At 42.8% G+C, this 25046-nt stretch overlaps 1 protein-coding gene across 4 annotated transcripts; it reads left to right on the top strand.

Moving 5' to 3' along the window:
* Positions 1 to 2367: 2367 nt before the first annotated feature.
* LOC115416359 (caskin-2-like) lies at positions 2368 to 24434 on the top strand. Of its 4 annotated transcripts, none has more exons than XM_030130106.1 (18): positions 2368 to 2458; positions 5135 to 5265; positions 5343 to 5451; positions 6764 to 6872; positions 8194 to 8288; positions 8824 to 8941; positions 10484 to 10657; positions 13937 to 14073; positions 14899 to 14962; positions 15170 to 15267; positions 16359 to 16469; positions 16578 to 16679; positions 17120 to 17258; positions 17909 to 18451; positions 18993 to 19432; positions 20235 to 20802; positions 21348 to 21621; positions 21704 to 24434. In XM_030130106.1, exons 1-18 carry the CDS (start codon positions 2369 to 2371, stop codon positions 21798 to 21800), a joined length of 3399 nt encoding a protein of 1132 aa, XP_029985966.1. In that variant the 5' UTR covers position 2368; the 3' UTR covers positions 21801 to 24434. The 4 variants fall into 4 exon arrangements, with proteins under 4 accessions (XP_029985966.1, XP_029985965.1, XP_029985964.1 ...); XM_030130105.1 differs by having other exon boundaries at positions 20226 to 20802; positions 21351 to 21621; XM_030130104.1 differs by having other exon boundaries at positions 20226 to 20802; positions 21707 to 24434.
* Positions 24435 to 25046: the final 612 nt, after the last annotated feature.

Below are 25046 nucleotides of genomic sequence, written 5' to 3'. Positions count from 1 at the left end.
GATTGATACAAATGATATTACACAACATGATATGACACGACATGATATGATATAATAATATGACATGACATGATATGATATGATATGATACGACATGACACGATATATGATATGATACAATATGACATGATATAGGATATGATACGATATGATGCAATATGACACGATATGATACGATATATGATATGATACGATTTGATATGACATGGTCTGATATGACACAATATGGCATGATACGATATGACACGATACAGTATGATATGATATGACATGATATAATATGACATGATACAATATGACACAATACAATGTGACACGATATATGATATGATGCGATACAGTATGACAGGCCCTTTCCCACCACAGGAACTTTTGCAGGAACTTTCTGTATTACCCTGAACTTTCAGAGTTCCTGGTGCGTTTCCACCGAAAATTACCCTGGTAACTGACCCTCCCCCGGCCCCAAATTTACCCCGAAGAAGTTCCTGGTACAGAGGTAGTACTTTTCAGATTATCAGGAACTTTAAGGGGTGGAGCTGTGTTCTGCAGAACACTGAGTGGTGGACTAGACTAACAGCATTTCTGCATTCTGTTCACCGCCAATATTTAACTCATTTAATTTCCACAAGCTTTGCATTTTGATAATTCGGAAAATGGACCAAAAGAGAAGCTACAACAAGTGGACGGACGACGAGGAAATTCAGACGGACTTTGAATCGCCGACACGAAACGAGCGAGTAAAAGCTGTCGGAGCCAAATATAAGACACAAGCCTAAAGAAATACGAGGAAAGAAGAAGAAATTTATGCAGGATTAAAAGAAACTAAAGGACCACAACGGTCGCAGTGGATCTGACTGTCGAACAAACCAATGGTATGTATATCAGAAATATTCACTGTTTAGTTGGTTCCATGCTGTAACAGTAGTCAGTGGCATCAGCTGTTTAGTCAGAAGTGAAGTCCGGTTAACCTAATACTAACTGGTTAACAGTCTGACTCTAAACCTAAATCACAGAACGGGATGTATTCGTGTTGTCGCCGTGAGCTGAACACTGGTTTATTCTATATGTTTTGTGATTTCCACCTGAAATGGACCGGACGGACTCACGTCTTTTTCTGAACCTGCGGCTCGTTTGTGTCCTCGTCAATCATCTACTACTGTTTACAACGGCCCAGGTTAGACAGGTCACATGTCACATCACACTGGTAGGAATGTGTCATCATGTGTTCTGTTATTCATTTTAGCATTTTATTACTTTTCCTGTAGGAAAGCGAAAAAGGGACCAGGACCATGGAGTTCCAGACAGGCTGTCCTGGACCAGCTGGACCAGACCCTGGTCCAAAAGCCTGAACCTTTCACACATGTTTATTTCCCTTTTAATTAAGGCACCTTTGTTTTGTTTCAATTTTTAATAAAAAAAAAAAATCTAACCTAATACTATCTGTTCATTTACAAGGCATCAAATATAAGTATAAGTACTTTTATCAGTAATATGCAGTTGAATTAAATGCAGGCATTTGAGTAAATCTGTCTGACTTTAGGTTGAACCTGGACTATATCTGCAAAACAATAAGAAATGAAACAGAACCATCCTACACTTAAAGTTAGATGTGATTTAGTTTAAGGAATGAGAAGTTGAAAATACATGTTCTACCATTTTTAAATACAAATTAAGGGTATGTAATGATGGTTAACTTCATTTAAAATGTATTCCAGATGGATTAAGTGATTCAACAACCAGTAAAATGTTAAACCCAACCCATCCACTTACAGTACTTTGTCATTTTATTGAACTAGAGGTCAGTTTGTGAATGTACATGAACTGGACTACAGTTTCTGTTACTGATCCCTCATATATCATCAACCTGATTTGAATAAATTACCCTGAACTTTCGGGTGCGGTGGAAACGCAGTTACCAGGAACTTTTTACTCCAAAAAGTTCCTGGTAAATAAGTTCCTGGTAATAAAGTTCCTGGGCCTTTTGGTGGGAAAGGGCCTATGGTATGAGTTGATACGATACAATATGATATGGTATGACATGATGCGAAATGACACGATACGATATGACACGATATATGATATGATACGATACGATATGCTATGGTATGATTGATACAATATGACACAATACAATATGACACAAAACGACATGACACGACAGGATATGATACAGCACTATATGATACGACACAATATGTCACAACACGATACATCACGATATGACACAGCACTATATGACGCAATACGATATGTTCTTACCGTTTTCTGTGTTGTCGTCATTGTTCTCGTCCCTATCTGTGCGTTGTTGTTGTTGTTGTTGTTGTTGTTGTTGTCCTCATGCCTGTGCTCTGTGTCGTTGCAGTCTGAGATGCTGCTGCAGCATCAGTCCAACCCATGTTTGGTGAATAAGGTGAAGAAGACTCCACTGGACCTGGCCTGTGAGTTTGGACGAGTTAAGGTGAGAAACAACACACACAGACACACACACAGAAAGATACACATGTGGAGACAATAATGAGGAAAATAATCTTGTTTTATTTTTTGTTAATTTTGTTGTATATTTTACTCAGTTTTGTTGTTTTTGTCCATTTGTTGACTGTTGTATTCTTTCTTATCTGTTTGTTATATTTTCTATTTATTTGTTTGGTCATTTTGTTTTTTGTTTTTTCATTTTTGTTTATGTTGTTGACAAACAGAGAAAATCATCTTCTTTTAGTGTTTTATTAATTTTGTCATATCTGGTCCATCAGAATGACAATCAACTTAAATTCATCTTGTTCGGTTTGTCTGAATGTTATGGACGACAGTTTTACTTTTACTCGTCCGAAGCTTCTGTTTTTTTCTAAAACGCGTCCCAGCTGATGTGGAGGTGGAGTGGGCAGGTCCCTGCTGTAGTGGAGGTGGAGTGGGTGGGTCCCTGCTGTAGTGGAGGTGGAGTGGTCGGATCCAAGCTGATGTGGAGGTGGAGTGGGTGGGTCCCTGCTGTAGTGGACATGGAGTGGGCGGGTCCCAGTTGTAGTGGAGGTGAAGTGGGCCGGCCCCAGCTGATGTGGAGGTGGACTGGGCCGGTCCCAGCTGTAGTGGGCGGGTCCCAGCTGTAGTGGGCCAGTCCCAGCTGTAGTGGGTGGTCCCAGCTGTGGTGGGCAGGTCCCAGCTGTAGTGGAGGTGGAGTGGGCGGGTCCCTGCTGTAGTGGGTGGTCCCAGCTTTGGTGGGCCAGTCCCAACTGATGTGGAGGTGGAATGGGCGGATCCCTGCTGTAGTGGGCGAGTCCCAGGTTTAGTGGGCGGTCCCAGCTGTAGTGGGCCTGTCCCAGCTGTGGTGAGCCGGCTGGCCTCAGCTGTGGTGGGCTGGTCCCAGGTGTAGTGGACGGTTCCAGCTATAGTGGGCGGTCCCAGCTGTAGTGGGGCAGTGCCAGCTGATGTGGGCCGGTTCCAGCTGTAGGGGGTCAGTCCCAGCTGTAGTGGGTTGGTCCCAACTGTAGTGGACGGTCCCACCTGTAGTGGGGCAGTCCCAGCTGATGTGGGCTGGTTCCAGCTGTAGTGGGAGGTCCCAGCTGTAGTGGGTCGGTCCCAGCTGTGGTGGACGGTCCCAGCTGATGTGAGCTGGCTGGACTCAGCTGTGGTGGGCCGGTCCAAGATGTAGTGGACGGTCCCAGCTGTAGTGGGGCAGTCCCAGCTGATGTGGGCTGGTTCCAGCTGTAGTGGGAGGTCCCAGCTGTAGGGGGTCGGTCCCAGCTGCAGTGGGTCGGTCCCAGCTGTCGTGGACGGTCCCAGCTGTAGTGGGCAGTCCCAGCTGTAGTGGGGCAGTCCCAGCTGATGTGGGCTGGTTCCAGCTGTAGTGGGAGGTCCCAGCTGTAGGGTGTCGGTCCCAGTTGTAGTGGGCGGGTCCCAGTTGTAGTGGGCGGTCCCAGCTGTAGTGGACGGGTCCCAGTTGTAGTGGGCGGTCCCAGCTGATGCATCTATGTTTAGGTCCAGGGCGTTGTCACGGCAGCTGCTCCTCTTGGACGCTGCTCAGCTTCTATTTTATGTCCTGGTGGAAAAACCTGGGAAACACTGACGAACAGCCACGAAAACTGAACAGAAGACACGAGTGTGACACAGAACAGGTGGACGACGACATAAATACAGTAAAAACCATAAAGACACAAAGAATGATTTAACATGACCTTTGACCCCAAGAAACAACACAAACATCTAACAGGAGTCCAATCAAACAGGGTTAGTTTGGGTGTTTTAGTCACTGTTCATTATTGTAATCATTTTTGTTCATTTGGTTGATTATTCATTCATTTTATTTGTTATTTTAGTCATTTTATTAGTTATGTTATTCACTTTGTTGTATTTTGGTCATTTTATTAATTATATCATTCATTTTGTGATTAATTTGTTATTTTGTTGAGATTTTGTTTATTTTTTGTTTTGTTCATTTTGTTTATTGTTTGTTCTTGTTTATTTCTGTTGATCTTTCTTTCATTTTGGTTCATTTTCTCGATTACTTTATTCACTTTGTTGATCATTACAGGTTTTTCTTTAGTATTTTAGTAATTTTGTTAATTATTTATTATTTACTTGGTGATTATTTTATTTATTTTGTTAATTTTTCTTCATTTTGTTGGATACTTTGTTCTGTTTTGTTGATTTTGGTGATTATTTTATCTATCATTTTGTTGAATGTATTACTAATTTTGTGATTAATTAGTTGATTTTTGTTGGTTTTGCTGATTATTTGGGCCATTTTTTCCTTTATTTTTTGCCATTTTTTGTTAAATTTTGCCTCCTGTTGATTTTTTTTTTTTTTTAAGTTTAAGTCTTAGTTTAGTCTTAGTTCAGTCCAGTTTCTTCCTGGTATCATCTCTAATATAAAACTGGGACAGGACTGTGTATGTTCTGTAAAATAAAACTGAAATCAGTCGCATCCACATCCAACCTGATGAAAAAAAGACAACGTCAGATCATAAAAATGACAGATTTTATTTTTTGTTTTTATTTTCTCTTGTATTTTCATTTGAGATCCTTGACCTTTGACCTCAACTGATATTATTGACAGTTGTAATGACCCACCATCTTTTTCCTACCTAGTTCTGTGTCATGTGACCTTTGACCTTCCTGACCTCTGACGTTTGACCTCCGTCAGGTGGCCCAGCTGTTGCTCAGCAGTAACATGGTGGTGGCGTTACTGGAAGGAGAGAGGAAGGAGCAGACAGACTCCGCCTTCACCACACCGCTGCACCTCGCCGCCCGCAACGGACACAAAGACATCATCCGGTAGAACCCGCCCCCCATAGGCCCCGCCCACCTGGGCCGGTGTCTGGTCAGCTGACTGGGTCTGCTGTGGTTTCCAGGTTACTGCTGAACGCTGGCATCGACATCAACAAAACCACCAAGTCTGGAACGGCGCTGCACGAAGCCTCACTGTACGGGAAGACGGAGGTGGTGCGCCTCCTGCTGGACGTGAGTCAACGACCCCTCACACCCACAGTCTGGGTCAGATTATCATTGGACGGTAGAGTAGAGTAGAGGGCTTATACTCTGACACTCGACTGGTCTCAGAAAATTGTTATTATTATTATTATTATTATTATTATTATCATTACATAGTCATTTTGTCGTTGATGAAGCACTGACTCATATTTAACCAGTTCTACTTTTACGTCAGTTCACAAGTGAATATTTATCTCTATTTAACCTGTTCATTAAGTGATTTATCAGCATTTATTCTAATTTTATCTGTTGTATTTTACATTTTTTTCAGTGTAAATCCTGTATTTTTCTATATTTAATTCACTGATCATGTAGATGTTCATTAAAGCTCAGAGTAAATTTAAAGGTTATTACATAAATACATGGAAAACTGAAGAAAAAGTGACTTTTCAGCCAAATCTATCATTAACTAGAAGCACTCGGAGAGCGCAGACCTCGCTGATCAGTGGCCCCCCCCGTGGGCCCCCCCACCCCCGATCACCACCAAAATTTAATCATTTCTTCCTTATCCCATTTCCAACAAACCCTGAAAATTTCATCCAAATCTGTCCATAACTTTTTGAGTTATGTTGCACACTAACGGACAGACAAACAAACAAACAGACAAACAAACCCTGGCAAAAACATAACCTCCTTGGCGGAGGTAATAATTAATAAAACAACCCTTTTATGTGGATGATACTGTCACATATGTTCCATTTTCCAAACAGCCTTAAGTTTTAATGCATTTCGGGCGAATCAAGGGTCACATTTTAGGACTTTATCATCACTATCATGTCAAAACTTGCTGGATTTTATTTATTTATTTATTTATTTATTTATTTATTTGCACATCACAAACAAGAAAAAAAACCACAAAACAAAAAAAATTTTAACACAAGTAACACCGTTGTGCAGGAGAGGATAGAAGCCAAAAAGGCAATAAAAATAAACAATACACAGAAAAAAAATACAATATAACTGAAATAATAATCAAAAGTTACAAAAAAAATACAAATCAAATGATAAAAAGCCTTATATTTTCAGTCCTTTTCAGATATGTTTTTTAATAATGATAAAGAAGATGTTGATTAAAGTTCAGGTCGAAGATTATTATTATTAAAGATGTGGTCCACATCTAATGTGGTCCATATTTGACAGAATACTTATGTACGGATGATAACATTTACTAGAATATGGTGTCAGATAAATGCGAAAAACAGAAGACGACATAAAAAAGGACATGAGTGAAGTGACCGTGTTTGGACATGAAAAGTTTGAACAGTTGTCGGTGTGTTTCCAGGCTGGCGTGGACGTGAACATCCGAAACACCTACAACCAGACGGCGCTGGACATCGTCAACCAGTTCACCACGTCGCACGCCAGCAGGGACATCAAACAGCTGCTGCGAGGTCAGCAAACAACACTTTAACAAACTTCAGATGACGACATTAGAGAGTCAGCTGATTGGTTTAATGAACAGCAAAACGGAGCCATTTGTTAACTTTTAAAACCTTTCTGTCATTTTTGTTGTGTTCTGTTTTTCTTTTCTACCTCCGTGTTCGTGTCCTGGAAGCTCGGCGTCGTCGTCATTTTACTTTTATAGATTTATTCCAACCAGGCAAACTGTCAGATGAAGTGTTTCCATGGTAACCGGAGACTCGAGCATCTTCTAAAAGAAAAACGTCCAGATTCCGGTGATGGACTCGGTACCTGCAGATCTGGGTCAGACTGGTCTGAAACTGTCCTCTGAAACTGCCCTCTGTCTGCTGTTGTCTTCATGTGGAACAGACACATTAGTAGTTCATGGTGAACTTGTGTCCTCTGGTGGAGTTTGTCAGCATCTGTAAACAGGAGGGAAAGTGTTGAAATGGGGTCATTATTCCCTCAGTACGTTCCCACAGGAGCTTCAAAGGCTGGTGGATTACAACTGTGTTCACCCTTTGAAGCCCACAGTCTGAGGTTGAAACAGTTAAACGTCAGCTTCAGGTGGACGAGTAGAGGGGGGTTCCCCCAGAGGACGAGAAGTGGGTTAAAGACGGTTATTGAAGACCACATGTCCTGACGAAGACCAAAACGAGATCAAAACAACAGTCAAACCCACAGTTTACAACAGTCTGTGTGTGTGTGTGTGTGTGTGTCTGTGTGTGTGTATGTGTCAGATTAGACTGTTTACATCAGGGGTCACCAATCCTAGTCCTCGAGGGCCTGAATCCTGCATGTTTTAGATGTATCCTTCTTCCAACACACCTGATTCAAATGCTAAGCCTATCATCAAGCTGCAGAAGCCTGATAATGACCGTCACCTGTGCTGGAAGAGGGAAACATCTAAAACATGCAGGATACTGGCCCTCGAGGACCAGGATTGGTGACCCCTGGTTTACATGGTCAATAATAATCAGATATTGATCAGAGTATAAGTGTAAAGGGGGTCAGTGTGATCCAGGTCCATCTGTAGACCTCCATCTGAACATACATGAATGTAAATAGATACATGAAGGGGTCTAAGATGGTGCCCTGAGGAACCCCATTATCAGTGGAATCAAACACAGATTTATGATCAGTACTGATCTGATAACTCCACTGACCAGATACTGATCAGAGTATTGATGATGTTGTAAACGGTATTTCATATGTTTAGAATACGATGAGCAGAAAGTACAGTTTTTGTGTTGAATTTATCTCAGAAAAGGAAAACTCTGTCTGAACTGGTTCGGTTCTTCCTGTTTTCAGATGCGACGGGGGTGCTGCAGGTCCGAGCTCTGAAGGATTATTGGAACATCCATGACCCGACGGCGCTCAACATCCGAGCGGGTGACATCATTATGGTGAGACGGCCACGCCCCCTTCGCCTCTGTCTGACATCCAACTGAGTCATCGTTTTCGATCGCACAGACGAATTCAAACATTTATAGGATGAGTGGAGTCAGACCTAGACCAGGGTCAGACCTGGATCCATGTTCAGACCTGAACCAGTGTCAGACCTGGACCAGGGTCAGACCTGAACCAGTGTCAGACCTGGACCAGAGTCAGACCTGGATCCATGTTCAGACCTGAACCAGAGTCAGACCTGGACTCATGCTCAGACCTGTACCAGAGTCAGACCTGGATCCATGCTCAGACCTGTACCAGTCCTGTTACTGTAACTAAAGCAGCTCCGATAATCCACTAGTTCTGGATCCAGGTCTGTGTGTCCACCACAGAAGACCTGCAGAAGAACCAGCACAAATACTGACGAGAACAGAAACCAGAGGATGTGTTCAGGGACCAGGGCAAAAGACCTGTGGACAGAAAAGGAGGAGTTTAACCTGTAAGGTGTCCATGTAACGTGTCCCTGTAAACTGTCTGTGTCTCCGTCGGCAGGTGATGGAGCAGCACATGGACGGCCGTTGGAAGGGACACATCCACGACAGCCAACGGGGGACGGACAGAGTGGGCTTCTTCCCCCCGTCCATTGTGGAGGTCATCAGCAGACGAAACGGTGAGTCCATCTGAGAGGACGCTGTCTGTTCCAACACCACCATCCATCAGAGACCATCATGGACATAGAGACGTGTCCTGAAGCCGTTTAGGTCGGATGGACACGGGTCATTAGGTCATGTGGTCAGTGTTAGAATCCGCAGACTGGACCTGAGGACGGACACTAACCTGTCCACAGACTGGACCTGAGGATAGACACTGACCTGTCCACAGACTGGACCTGAGGACGGACGGACACTGACCTGTCCACAGACTGGACCTGAGGACAGACCGACACTGACCTGTCCATAGACTGGACCTGAGGATGGACACTGACCTGTCCATAGACTGGACCTGAGGACAGACCGACACTGACCTGTCCATAGACTGGACCTGAGGATGGACACTGACCTGTCCATAGACTGGACCTGAGGACAGACCGACACTGACCTGTCCATAGACTGGACCTGAGGATGGACACTGACCTGTCCACAGACTGGACCTGGGGTCTCTGTCCTCTTTGCTCTTTTACAGCATTTGTCATTGGTCTTCTGTTTGTTCTGTTTGTCTTCTGTCTTCTGTTTGTCTTTGTTTGTCGTTGTCTTCTGCCTGTTTTCTGTTTGTCTTCTCTGTCCTCTGTTTGTCTTCTCTGTCTTCTGTTTGTCTCTGTCTGTTTTCTGTTGTCTCTGTCTTCTGTTTGTCTTCTGCCTGTCTTCTGTTTGTCTTCTGTCTGTTTTTGTCTGTCTTCTGTTTGTCTTTTGTCTTCTGCCTGTCTTCTGTTTGTCTTCTGTTTGTTTTCTGTCTGTCTTCGTTTGTCTTTTGTTTGTCGTTTGTTGTCTTCTGTCTGTCTTTTGTTTGTTTTTGTTTGTTTGTCTGGCTCATTTTCTTCTTCCGTCTTTCCATCATCTTCATTTTGTGCGTATTTCTGTCCTTTTCTTCTTCTTTTGTCTTTTATATCATTTTTTCTGTTGTTTTTTTTGTTCTTTCTTGTCTTTAATGTTTCATCTTGTTTTTCTTTCGTTCTTGTTTCATTTTCATTTCATGCATTCTTTTCTTATTGTTAAATTTTTCCGGGTCATTCTGTCGCATCTTTTACGATGTTTTTCTTTGTTTTACTTCTTTTCCATCGTCTTCATTTTGTCGTTTGCTTTCTACTGTTTCGTCTTTCTCATCTTTTTTATCCTCCTTGTTTTTTCTCTGTTCTTGTCGTCGGTCTTTCATCTTTCTGCATCTTTGGTCGTTTCTGTTGTTTTTCTTTAGTTTTTTTGTTGTTTTCGTGGTCTTTGTCATCTCTGTACACTTCCACCTGTCATATTTGGCCGTGGCATTTCCATAGCAACAGGAGGAGACATCCTGTGGCGTCCGTCCTCGTGTCCAGTCTGTGGTCTTTTTAGTTCAGACCAATGGGTGTCGACTTCTCTACCGACCAATCACTAATCCGCTGCTTGAGTCCATTCCATGCTCCGCCTCCCACCTCCATCATCCACATAATGACCTCTGACCTCTAACCATCAGCCCCGCCCCCCTGACCCTAACCCTAACCCTAACCCTCCTGGTCCTGTAGGGGGCACCCTGTCCCGCCACGCCTCCCTGCCCACCCAGCGCCAGCAGCTGCTGTCCAGAGCCCCCCTGTCCTCCAGCCTCAGCTCCGCCCCCCAGACCGACGACTCCTACACCCTGTATGCCCCGCCCACCCACGTGGTGCTGCCGCTGGCCAACGGCCTCGCCGCTAACGCAGGTAGAGCACGCTAATGACACGCAACATCACGCAAATATAGGTAGAGCACGACAAAAACACACAAATACAGGTAGAACACAACAAAAAACACGCAAATACAGGTAGAACACAACAAAAAACACGCAAATACAAGTAGAACAACAAAAACATGTAAATACAGGTAGACCACAACAAAAACATGCAAATACAAGTAGAACACAAAAAAAACACAAATACAAGTAGAACATGACAAAAACGTAAATACATGTAGAACACGACAAAAAACACGCAAATACAAGTAGAACATGACAAAAAACACACAAATACAACTAGAACATGACAAAAAACACGTAAATACAGGTAAAACACAACAAAAAACACGCAAATTCACTGGAGTAGAACACACAGATATTAACACTAATGTAACTGCATGACTTTCCTCAAGTGTCCCGTTTCTGTCCCATTTCAGTCCTGTTTTGGTCCTGTTTCAGTCCTGTGTCTGTGCCATTTCCGTAGCATTTCTGTCTCGTTTCCATCCCGTTTCTGTCCTGTTTCAGTCCCGTTTCAGTCCTGTTTCTGTCTGTCCCGTTTCTGTCCCGTTTCCATCCTATTTCCATCCTCTTTGCTTCATGTTCTTGGACAAACCGTTAACTTACTTGAAACTGAAGGAAACTGTCGGTTCTTCAGTTTGAGGTTGACTGTGGTTTTTCTTTGTCACATTGTCAGTGTTTATGGACCAGGTCTGGCCTGTTCCGGTCTTTAAACCATGACCCTGGTCCAGTATCTGAGGAACCATATTTATATGTTCTATGTTTTTGTGGTTCTTATAGTCGGATCTTATCCCATTTACCTGGTTTTCACTGTTCAGTTGTTTTCGGGTTCTTCAGCCTGATGGAACATCCAGTCATGGTCCAAAGTGTGTCCACTTGGTCCTTCAACAGAACCAGGGCTGAGTTCTAGTCCACCTGGTAGAACCGGATCACAGCCAACGGAGGTTTCACTGGGTTCAGATTAAAAGTCTGCAGGTCCAATTAAAGCCTGTAGACTTTGGTTTTAGAGCCTGGTTTAGAACCCGAAGAACATCAGTAGAACCAGGACTAACCCAATGGAGGAGGGTCTGACCCGGATCCATGGAACGGTTCAGGACGTTGGGTCTGTTTCAGTGTTTGTTAATTTTCTCTTATTTACCAAGTTCTAAAGGTTAGAACTGAAGAACCACAAGGACTAAAGAACCACGACGCCTCATATAAAGTTTAGAACGTTTTACGGTTTGAGTTTATGGATCAAATACAAACAGAACCACAGCAGCTGACACCGAACTAAACTGAATTATTATTATTGATTATTATTATATTACTAGTAGTAGTAGTAGTAGTATTTTACCCCTTTTTTTGAATACATTTAGCTGTAATGTTTGATTTCAGTCCATTAACTCTTTCATACATGAATTATCAGGAACATTGGTCCAGATCTTTTTCCTTATTTGTCTTTGGAAAAAACCCAATGCAGATGAATTGTTTCTGACCTGTTTTTTCTTGTAGTTCCATAAACGCTCCACCAGTCTGAACCATCAGTTTAAATAGGATTCAAACAAACCAACGTCAGAACATGAAGAAAACTATGAAAAAAGAGTCAGGGAGGTGTTTCTTGATGTAGAAGGAGTTCCCTGATATTCATGGGAGGGTCAGTGTTTAGGACTTCCTGTCGGCATCTTGGTTAGGAGTAAAAAATAAATCTGCACTTCCCCACCTGTCCACCAGGTGTCAGTGTCTGTGCTGATGTGTCCACTGTGTCAGCTGATATGAAATAAACCCATGAATAAACAGGAGAAGAATCTGGAGAACATCTGGAGAACAGAGGAACCCTGGGACATTAAAGGGTTCCCCAGACCCTTCTCAGTTCCTTCTTGTTTTGCTGTTTGTGACTTTGGTTTTCCTGTCGACTCATGTGACTCTGGTTCTGGTTCTGGTGTGGGTCTGGACGTCCTCAGTCGGTCTTTGTGTCTGATAGGTGTGTCCCCAGAGCCGGTCCCGGTCCGGGTGTCCCTTTGAGGACATCTGGGTCCTCAGGGACTCGTGTCATGGTAAGAGCCGCCAGCGACCCCTGACCCCTCCCCCCAAACCCTGCCCCCCCTGCTGCCCCGGCTCTGCGCTCTTGCCTCAGGACCCGACACACTCAGGCCACGCCCCCAAAGACGCCACGTTGTCCACGGTGGCGCGTGGTCCTTCGTCTCAGACTAAAGCCTGGTTTTCTACAGCGGGAACCAGAGTTTTTATTTGTAGGCACTGTGGGGGCGGGACTTCTGGTGGAGAAACATTTCCGATTGGTCCATACACTGTTCAGCACATTTATGAAAAAGAGGAATTCAGCAGCTGTGAAAGAAAACCATGTTAAAAACAAATTTGAACGCAATGATTAATGTAGAAACAGAAAAACAAGTTTAGTTTAGCTCAGTTTAGATTAGTTTAGTCCAGTGTAGTTTAGTTAGTTTAATTTAGTCTACTTTAGTTCAGTCTAGTTATTTAGTCTAGTCTAGCTTAGTTTAGTCCTAGTTATTTTAGTCTAGTTTAGTTTAGTTTAGCCTAGTTTAGTCCGTTTAGTTTAATTTAGTTCAATTAGTCTACTTAGTTTAGTTTAGTCTAGTATTTAGTCTAGTTTAGTTTAGTTTAGCCTAGTTTAGTCCAGTTTAGTTTAGTTCAATTTAGTCTACTTTAGTTTAGTTTAGTCTAGTTATTTTAGTCTAGTCTAGCTTAGTTTTAGTTTAGTCAGATTTAGGTCCAGACTAATTTCCATTTTCATCCCAGAGTTCACGACTACCCATCACATGATAGGCTCCTCAAATCATATGTAGGCTCCTCCCATCACGTCATCTCAGGTCATTTATTTAAAACTGAAAAATCTGAAAAACTTGATCAATCTAAATCAGCTGACGGTGGTTGTTGCATACGCCAGCGCCCCCTGGGGGTGTGGTCCTGGTGTGTCGGGTTCACTCGTGCTGTCTGATTGGCTGCTTCGGGCTGAGTCCGTCATGTGACCCGGTTTAGTCCAGGCTTCGTCATGTGTTGATGGTTTTCAGTCACATGATTAACGTCACCTTCATGGTCAACGCCGTTTGTCGAGTTCTCGCCTCTCGACTCGTCGTTAGGGTTGTCCTGCTGCTCTGCACAGCTTTTACCCACAATCCCGCATCACGCCGCACCTGGCAGATCCTCCGCCGCCTCTGACGCCCTGGCTCATCTTTCCTGACGCCGACGTGACAGTTTGAACCGATTTAAAGACATTTTACTGTCATCGTTTCAGCAGGAGATCGGAACAGCGTGGGCAGCACCGGCAGCGTGGGGAGCACCCGGAGCGCCGGCAGCGGCCAGAGCACGGAGAGCAACAGCGCCCCCAACGGACTGCAGCACAGCGCCGGTCACCATGACAACGGCAGCAAGGTACAACCTCACACCGGTCACCACGACAACACGACACCTGTCACCATGACAACATGACAACATATCACCATGACAACATCAGTAAGGTACAATGCAATACTGGTCGCCACAACAGCCGTCACCATGATAACTCTGGTAACCATGACACGAGGTACGACACAACACCGTTCAGTTTGACAACCCCAACAAAGTAGATCACAATACTGGTCTCCATGGTGACACACATCACCAGTCACCATAGCAACCTAGCGAAGTTCCAAACAACACCATCACCGCTGTTGTTTCATTCAGATAAAGGAGAAAAAAATATGAATGAGACTAAAAAGGATGTAAATGTTAATATTAATAAATAAACTGACAAAAAAAGCAAAAATTTCCAATAGAAGGAAACTCCCTGATGTTCACGGGTCTTTATAAAGTCTAAACTGTTCTTTAGGGGTGAATGTTGGTTTTATGTGAAATCAATCATATTAACTTAAATTCCTATAATTTGTCATATTGTTGAGTTCAAACCCTCCGTCATGGATGTAGATGTTTCTGTGTTCACACGAATAAAGAGAATGATCGTCCACTTTGATGAAACCATATCAGTGACTGTTGACGAGTGTCGTTTTAACTCTGTTTGGTTTGGATTAAAAAGTGACAAATATCTGTGAAATCGATTTGATTGTAGATTGAGTTGGATGGAACCTGTGCATGTTCTAAACAGACTGCGTTCATTTAAAGGGGTCATAAACTGACAGATCTGTGGTTCTTCGTTCATTTAAAGGGTTCTTAAAGTCCTCTGTCCTGTTTTCATTGTGGTCTGGGTTTGTCTTTGTGCAGACGACGCCCTCTGCTGGAGACTCTGGACACAACGACCTCAGCTCACAGCCTGATCATCCACCAGGTCACTTCCCGTTTACTGTTTACTGAACACACGTTAACGCCACATTTAGCTCAATATTCGTCTGTTTAACCTTTAACGCTTTTATGGACATTTGCATTTAATGAGTTACAGACAAGTTTATCTGTGATGTTTTTATTATCAGTGGCTCAGATTTTTCAAATGGAATCTGTAGGTTCACCTGTTGACCTCTGTGTCATGTGACCTCAGGTGGGACTCCACGGCGGCAGACGGTGACGGTTCAGAGAGCAGCAGAACAGAGTTTCTCTCAGCAGTTTGTTCGACCTCAGCAGCTGCTGGAGGGGAAGGTAAACTGAAGAAACACTGAAGAAACTGAAAAAACACTAAACAGACACTAAATAGGGAGAAAAAACACCAAACAAACAGAAAAAACACTGATGGTTCAGACTCAACATAATAAACCTTGGCATTAGTTTTATTCTGTTCTGGATTTTAACAAACAGATTATCCACTGATCCATAGAAGAAAGACAACTACAACAACAACATGTTAAAAAAAAGACAAACACCATCAATACAGAGGTTTAACTGAACAGATTCAACTGTCACATGACCCCAGTAAACCCTGAAATAACTGATGGATCAAACCATAAAACCAACGGATGAACCAACTGTGGCTTTGATCAGAATTAACACCAAGTTCACAGGATAAGTTTAACTTTGGGTTTGTTTAGTTGTTTTCTACCTGTTAAACTCAGGTTGTTTACTCTTTTTCTACCTGTTTAATTCAGGTTTTTTACTCTTTTTCTACCTGTTAAACTCTGGGTTGTTTACTCTTTTTCTACCTGTTAAACTCAGGTTGTTTACTCTTTTTCTACCTGTTTAATTCAGGTTGTTTACTCTTTTTCTACCTGTTTAACTCAGGTTGTTACTCTTTTTCTACTTGTTAAACTCAGGTTGTTTACTGTTTTTCTACCTGTTTAATTCAGGTTGTTTACTATTTTTCTACCTGTTTAACTCAGGTTGTTTACTCTTTTTCTACCTGTTTAATTCAGGTTGTTTACTCTTTTTCTACCTGTTAAACTCTGGGTTGTTTACTCTTTTTCTACCTGTTAAACTCAGGTTGTTTACTCTTTTCTACCTGTTTAATTCAGGTTGTTTACTCTTTTTCTACTGTTTAATTCAGGTTTTTTACTCTTTTTCTACCTGTTAAACTCAGGTTGTTTACTCTTTTTCTACCTGTTAAACTCTGGGTTGTTTACTCTTTTTCTACGTGTTAAACTCAGGTTGTTTACTCTTTTTCTACCTGTTAAACTCTGGGTTGTTTACTCTTTTTCTACCTGTTATACTCAGGTTGTTTACTCTTTTTCTACCTGTTAAACTCAGGTTGTTTACCTTGTTTACTACCTGTTAAACTCAGGTTTGTGTTGGTGTTCCAGGACGCCGAGGCCATCTACCAGTGGCTCAGTGAGTTCCAGTTGGACCAGTACACTGCCAACTTCCTTGGTGCCGGTTATGATGTCCCAACCATCAGCAGGATGACTCCAGAGGTGAATGCAGTAGTATCAGTGTTTCAGCTGAAGAACTGAGCGTACGTGGTTGTTACGGCGATGACATTGTTGTGTTCATTTACTGACCGGTTGATGTTCCGTCTGAAGGACCTGACCGCCATTGGAGTCACCAAACCAGGACACCGGAAGAAGATCTCCATCGAGATCAACAACCTGAACATCCCTGAGTGGCTGCCGGAGTACATTCCAGTAAGAGTCCGTCTGTTTAAGGGTCTTTAAGGGTTAAAGGTGTACATTTGGGTCTTTAAGGGTTAAAGGCGGACGTTTGGGTCTTTAAGGGTTAAAGGTGTACATTTGGGTCTTTAAGGGTTAAAGGCGGACGTTTGGGTCTTTAAGGGTTAAAGGGTGTACATTTGGGTCTTTAAGGGTTAAAGGCGGACGTTTGGGTCTTTAAGGGTTAAAGGTGTACATTTGGGTCTTTAAGGGTTAAAGGCGGACGTTTGGGTCTTTAAGGGTTAAAGACGGACATTTGAGTCTTTAAGGGTTAAAGATTCATCCTCCAGGACACGTTTCAAACCATTAACACAGATGAATGTTTGTAGTTAAACCATTTTTTGAAGCTTTTTCTGTGACCGTGGTGCATGATGGGAAAATGCCGTTGTCTGACCTGCTGGTGTTTGGTGTCTCAGTTGGATCTGGGCGAGTGGCTCAGTGCCATCGGACTCCCTCAGTATCACAAGAAACTGTCTGAAAACGGCTACGACTCCATCAACATCGTCAAAGATCTGACATGGGAGGACCTGCAGGAGATCGGCATCACCAAACTGGGTGAGGACACGTCAGCGGTTCGCTCAGTTATTGGACAGCAGACAGACGTTTGTGGACGCCCCCATGCATTAGTCTTTTATTACATTAAGAATCACTGTGAAGTCGTCAAACTGTGTCCATTACTGTCCCATTCTCCTTCTGCACATGCTCAGTTCATCCGAGGTCAAAACTGGGTGTTTCAGCAGATAATGAAACATGTCCAGGACACGACGTGGAAAATTTACTGTCATGTAGTTTTGTTACAGTTTCTTTTAAACAACAAACCAAACAAATCATGTGCATGAGTTTGTTTGTTTTATGCAGCTACACTTGTAGAAACAAAAAAATATCGTGATATTTGAAATACTGTAAAATTTTAAGGGTGTCCAAAAACTTTTTCCCAATACTGTAGTTTTCTGTCAGTTCTTTTTCATTCACGTTTTCCTGTTGTTTCATTATTTCTTTGCTTGTTTATGTAAAGAACTGGGCCAAAGACAGAGCCCTGTGGAACTCCTTCTGTTTTTATCTTGTCACATCCCTGTACATCATTTATGCAGAGTCAAAATCAGACACAAAGATGATCATAAATGTGTTCTGGTCCATAAATAATTCTACGTCTCTGAATTTGAAGCGTTTGTGTCAAGGTCTCCATGGTAACATGTTGGTTTCAGGTCACCAGAAGAAGCTGATGCTAGCGGTGAAGAAGCTGTGCGACATCCAGAGGGCCATCCTTCAGGCTGAATCCGGTCAGGGCACCCTGCGCCGTAAAGGCCCCGGAGCCCTGCACCTGGTCACCATCGAGCCGTCCGATTCTGGAGGCGAGTGTTCGTCTCCTCACACCCCGAAGATGATGACATTTCAGGACAGCGAACTGAGCGCCGAGCTGCAGACAGCCATGTCCAGCCACTACGGAGGCTGCGATGAAGGTCTGGCCATTAAACACGCCGTGGGGATGTCCCAGAGCCAGGACAGCATCGACACCCGGTCCAGAGGCTCCGGACGGTCCCAGGAGCCCCCCACAGCTTCCATCGGCCCCCAGAGCTGGTCCCAGGAAAGTCTGGAAGGCAGTCCTGCCAAGGAGAGGAACCTCCCTGAGGGTTGGGACCAGAGACCCAAACAGGTCCCACTAGGGACTGCCACCGTCTTCAAGTACCCAACAATACCTGCAAAACCCAAACTCTCTGGATCCCCTCATGGATCTCCAGTTTTCAAAGGTTTAACCGATCTTCATTTTAACTTTTTATTTTATTTTATGATCTGAGAAAACAATTAGTACCGATATACTTTTAAAACAGTGAAGAGTAGAACATCATCAGCATACAATGTCACTGTGGTTCTGTCAAAAGTGCCTCAAGTATTAAAGAGCATTTTTACAATTTTTTGTGAGTATTTGCTAATGCGATAAAATGCATTAAAAAAAAGATCAAAATGCACATGGACATATGGAAACGTTTTTTTCCAGTGCCATTTCAGTACTTTATTTTACCAGGTAAAATCAGGTGAGAACAGCTTCTCATTTACAATGATGACCTGACAAGAGGCCCCAACAGACAAACCAAATCTTTCTGAAACCCTCTTTATACCTTATATCTAGGACTAATAAATCTTCTATCAAAGCTGCGGTACTTGATTGGTCTCAGTCTTGGGACCAGTGTCGACCACTTTCTGAAGGTCGTTTATGATGGAAACATTTTTCTTTATGTAAAACAAATGTCTGTTAGACTTTCATCATCTGTCCCTGCTTCCTGTTGTCAGACCTCAGCTCCTCCTCCAGACCTGATGACTACGCCAAACCTCGGACCCAGAGCCTGATCCGCTACGCCCTTTCAGACGGAGAAGCTGATGAGGACGAGGAGGAGCTGGCGGTTCCTTCTGGAAACCTGCCGTCCTACGCCACCTTGACCCGCAAACCAGGCCGCAGTCAGTTGGGTCGGCTTCAGTCGAGTCCAGAGAAGAATGTAGGACGGAGTCAGTCCTTTGCAGTTCGTGCCAGGAAGAAGGGTCCTCCTCCTCCTCCACCCAAGAGGCTGAGCTCCGTAAGCAGCACCACCAGTGGGGAGCTGAGCGACAGCAGCACCACGTCGTCCTCTGGTGGAGGCGTGGTCACCGACAGTCCCGGGAGCGTGAGGAGCATCGCAGCTTCTCTGGAGGGCAGCACAGAACTGAAGAATCCACTAGGACCTAAACTAGACCAGGTCAGTCCTATCACTGGGATTAACAACAATCACAGCTTCAGTCATAGTGATTTCATGACATGGTTTTAGTTCTGGTTCTGGCTCTGTTCTGGAGTCTTAGAACCTTGGTGCTTTCTGGCAAACCACGTTTACACAATTTTTAAAAATGGAACCAAAGTGGGACGACATTACTCTGCATTTCTCTATTGTCTTCCTCCACTTCCTACTTAACTTCCTACTTAACTTTGCAACCTAGAATATGACACACCCACTCATGATGTCATAGTTCATGAGGAAGAACCAGCTGTTTTTGGTTCCAGCTTAAAACCAACTTTTCAGGTTCCAAACAATTTTTTTTTGCTGTGAATGCATTGGTCGGTTTAGTCTTGGGTTCAAGCTGCCCTTCTGGTGTGAACTCCCTTTAAATGCATCAACTGTCCTTAGATTTGAATCAGAAAATGCAAAAACAAAAACATAAGGTCACAACGGCCTTAACCTTCGATTTCTTGCCACCAGAATATTTCCAGGTCATGTTTTAGTACTATGGAATCTTTACCAGATTTGAAGAAATTCCTTAGATATTCTGCTACGATAAATAGTAAACTTGATGTGGAACATTTAGCCGTTAAAATCCTGCCCTCTAAGTGAAGATTTGTAATAAATTTCTTCTGAGATGTTCTGAGCTGAACATAACGTGTAGATTCTCCATGAATACGTTTGTGGAAGCAGTAACGAAATCCAGTTCAATGGTGACATTAATGAGGATCTAGTACATGATTATAAAACCACTAAAATATATATTGTTCTTTTGTGGATGACCCAGGTCCAGGATCAGGAGGCTTCAGGGGTGAGGAGGAGGGTTCAGAGTGAGTGTGTTAATGTGGAGACCAGTAGAAACCCAGAGCTGGACCAAGGAGTCAAGTCAGACTCTGAGGAAGAAGAACCTAAAGGTCCTGGGCTCGAAGCCTCCTCGTCCCCCCAGAACAGCTCCAGTGAGTGCATCCCCTTCGCCGAAGAGGGTAACCTGACCATCAAACAGAGACCTAAAGCCCCAGGGCCTCCCCGGGCTGAGGCAGTCCTGGAACCTCCATTGCCAGCCAAGAACGAGGAGGCCCCCGAGTTCAACCTTAAAGAGTCAGACACGGTAAAGCGGCGACACAAACCCAAAGACAAGGAATCAGGTGGTGGATCCCCCTGCAGGGAGGGAGCATCTAGGTCCGAGTCCAGCAGCAGCAGACCTCAGAGCCAGGACGATGTCAGGTTGAGGATTGGTGAAGCTGGTTTGGAGAGGCCTGCCAGCCCGGCTACAGGATCGCCCATCAAACCGCCACTCTCCCCAAAACCTGCAGTCGCCCCCAAACCGGTCCGCCACAGTCTACTGGCAGCACAAGGTACAAAGGTTGAACTCGGTCCTGACTTAGGACCTGTCGTTCTCTTTGGTTTCACAAAGGCTTGCAGGTCTTCATCCAAGGGTTTGATCATGGGATTGTTGAGTAGGACTTGTTAATCCTAGCTTGGGTTATCAATTGAATAAGTAGCTCCTATATTTAGACCTGGGTTAGGTGGTTTTGGATTCTGGGAATCAAGATCTTGACTTTGGTCTTGGCTCAGTGATGCTGGCTTTGAGCTGTGATTTGTTAGTTTTTTGGACATGACTTTGACTTAAAGATCTTGATGTAGGACTTTTTGGTTAGAACCGGAGGATTTTGTTTTTGGTCTTGATGATCTTTACATTGGATCTTCTTCACTCTGGGTCTTTCTTGGTGTTGCTGGTTTTGACCTGGGACTTGACTCTGAACTTGGATATGACTTGATGTTCTTGCCTTTGGACTTGACGATGTGGACTTTGGACTTGCCTCTGCTGCTGGTTTTGACCGGGTTCTTGATTGACGCTGGTCTGAACCTGGTTTTGTTGTTCTACCTCCTGGTGTCTCAGCAGCTGGACTGTCCTCTCCAGGTGTGACGGTCAGCGTGGTCCAAAGTGTAGCCTTCACTGCCCCGTCGTCGCCGGCCCGTCAACATGCGGCCCCTCAGAGTCCGTCCCTGTCGACTACCCGGCATCACGCGTCTTCAACTGGACCGATCCACGTCTCGGAGTCCTCCTGTGGGACCGAGGTGGTTCAGCAGAGACTGGATCAGACCAGCACGTGTCTGGAAGCAGCTCTGAAGGCAGTTGAGAGGAAACTGAACCAGGACGACAACTCTGACGGGTAAGAACCGCTTGGTCTTCAGATCTGTGGTGGTTCTTGAAGTGTTTGGTGTGTGTTTATGTTTTTTTTCTTCTCACACCAGCAGAGTCAGCACAGTGAAGTCGGCCGGGACCATCCTGGACGACATCGGAAACATGTTTGACGACCTGGCCGACCAGCTGGACGCCATGTTGGACTGATGCTTCATCTGCAGAAGCATCGCCTTCAGCCTCAGGAAGTGAAACTCAGAGAACGAGTGGGGAAGCAACAGCGGAAAAGTGTTTTTACCTTCAACTCTGAACTAAACAACGGAGACAAAGTCACTTTTCAACAGCGCTTCGTCGATGCTTCCCCATCAAACGTTCCTTCATTTGTAGCCGAACCCACAGATGCTCAGTGTTTCTGCACAAACCTTTTAATATCCTTGCGTCGTCTCGTGCCATAAAAAAAGAACCAAAAACGAGGTGGAAGACGGAGCAGCAGATGTTATGAGAACTGTCCAATACTTCTGTTGAAATATGAAGTTTTTATTCAGTTTGACCAAATCCAGTCCACGTCCCGACATTTCATTGAGGTTTCTGTCCTCGTTTGTGTCCATATTCTGAGGTGAGTATCTGCTGTAGCCATGGATATCGGAGTCCGAAAACTTTTGAAGCATTTTCAACTAGTTATGATCCAAATATTTATAATGAAAAGGATTCTATGTAAGGAGTGTTGCTTGTAACAAACCGTCCTGATGTTGTAGAGTTGAGCTTCTCCTTTCTGCATTTTGACCCAGTTCTTCCGTGTCGGTCTGAGGCCTTTCACCTTAAAAACAGAAAACATGCGGTCCAGGTTCTGTCACCGTGTTCACCCACAAAAACACATTTAACAGAGAAACAAAACAAATTCAAAAGAGGTAAACTGGCCCAGTTGAACCGAGAAGAACCACCGAGAAGAACCGAGACCTGGACCAATGAGAACCTACAGACACATTATATTTATGTGGACGTTCAGTTGGAGCTGCTTCTTCTTCTCCGTTTCTAATAAGTCGTCTTTGGATGTTTGGTCAAAACTGCAGACTGTCTTTGAAGATGAATTCATTCACATTAAACAAAAATATGCGCTCATCTAAAACTGCATCATCTTAAAATATATTTAATTTAATAGAAAATTAACTTTAGAAATCTGAAATAAAATGTTTATAAACATCCATTTCCTTCCTTTTGGCATCAGAAACATAAAAAATATCTATGACACGAGGGTAGAGGTGGAAGGAAATCTGTGTTTCTAAACTTTTTTGAACAAACGCCCCCTTCACCTCATCATGAGCCTCCTGCCAACCCCTCCCCACAAAAAAAAAATATTGTGTTGGGAGGGGCAGGGTGCAACAGACGTTACCACTGAAGACCAGGGGGGGGGGGGTGTAGCTCAGTAAGTGCCACAATGTACCTTATTGTGTGTGTGTGTGTGGGGGGGGTTCCTCATTGACATAACATGCTGCTTGTTACTGATAGTTATACAGACTAACGCCCCCTCTTTTGGTTTAACAGAAACACTGTGAAACTAATATTTTGTCCATTTCAACTGAACATAATGTACATTTTCTAGTTGGAACAGTGGGATTTTACAGCAGTTTGAACCAAAATTGTATTTAGACATTCAGTCATCTGTATTTGTCACATATAAAAGTATTTTAAAGTACTAACTTAACATTTAAAATCCCTCCAAACCAAGTATGTAGTGAAATATGTACAGAGTTAAATATGTATGGAGTTAAATATATATGGTTTCTGAAGAAAGCTACCAGTTTGGACCATAAATGTCATGAAAGTGTCATAAATGTAAATAAAATGTTCTGTTTGGTCCAAACTATAGATATGTTCCATTTACTGTCACAGAAAAGCATAAAATATTCACATTTAAGATGTTGAAGCTTTTTTTTTTTCCTTAAAAAGTACTGATTATTCAATGATTGTGAAGTTGTTCATCTTTATAAACAGTCTGTGGTCGGATCCATCATCTGAACCAAACGATAATAGAATAAAATAAAACAGTCCAATACAATAAAAGGCACTTTGAATCAATTACAAACATTTCTTCATTAATTAATTGCGAAACCCTGCGTGTCCGAGGGTTTTCCTCAGGCTTCTGGAAGGTTCCGGGTTCAGGTGGTGGATCCTGTTAGACCCAGACGTCTTCAGCTCCGTCCGATAAAACACATCATCGTGGCTTTGTTCATTAAAAAAACGTTTTTTAAAGTGTCAGTGAACAGTCGAGTGTCGTCAATGTATGGGTTTAGGAGAAGCTCTGAAGTTACAGAAGAGAACTGGGCCAAAGATGGAGCCCTGTGGAACTCCTGTGATCGTCCACCAGACCGATGTTGGACAGAAGCATGTGTTCCGCTGCTAAAAACACAAACATGACATTGAAAGGATTGTTTTTCCAGAACCACAAACGGATTATTGTCAAAGGCAGAACTTCAGTTTGTGTTTTTACTCGTTTGATCTGATGAAAACTGTGTCCGAACATTTCAACATTTAACATTTACCTTTGTATTATTTAAAAAGTATTTTATACCATGTGTTCGTAACCATGTGTTCGTCTTCCACTCAGATTGATGACGGAGAATTAAAGCCATGATCACGAAAAACACAGATTTATAGAATAAAGTCATGTTATGAAAGTCGCATTATTAATACGATAAAGTAGAGATTTATAAAGTAGAGTATTTAATGTCAGATCAACTGTAGTTGAACTTGAACCAGATTTCATTTGTGATATGAAATTATTTATAAAAGATGGAAACAGTTGATTCTGATCCATCAAACATTTAGTTGAATTTAAAGAGTTTGCAAAAAACATAAAACAAGATAAAACTGGTTCTCTGGTTACGAGAACGAAGAACATTTAACTATTACAATGATCAAATATGTGTTCAGTATCAAAATATACATAATGTGAATTATTAATAATTACAATTAATAACATTAAACATTTTCCTGTAGGACGGAGGTAAAAAACAAGACAAAAGAAAAATGTATATTTATTATATAAAATATGTCACAATAGTTGGACTGTAATAGTGTTATTGAAACGTAAACAACTAATATTAAAAGTGAAATTAGAGATCACTATAATTATAAATTCAATTTCCAACAAAAAAGACAAATTTGACTGAAAACTATGACTTAATGTATTCTTGTAAAACTGTGCCTTTTGTTTTTATTTATTTTTCATTGTTAAACTTTTACAGTAATGAAAGTTTAACATAGATTTCGCTTCATTATTGAAACTGATAAATACAACGCCCTATACGGGCCACGTAAGAAAATAAAAACACCTGTCACTACGAGAATAAATTCGTAAAATATCGATAAAACTACTAATTTTACAAGAATAAAGTCGTAATATTTTGAAAATAAAGCCATAATATTATGACAATAAAATTGAATTAAAAGAAAAGA

Source organism: Sphaeramia orbicularis, unplaced genomic scaffold (assembly GCF_902148855.1).
Source record: "Sphaeramia orbicularis unplaced genomic scaffold, fSphaOr1.1, whole genome shotgun sequence".
Lineage (NCBI taxonomy): Eukaryota > Metazoa > Chordata > Actinopteri > Kurtiformes > Apogonidae > Sphaeramia > Sphaeramia orbicularis.
Note: the sequence above shows the minus strand (reverse complement) of the source record. Positions and strands in the feature narration are given on the sequence as shown.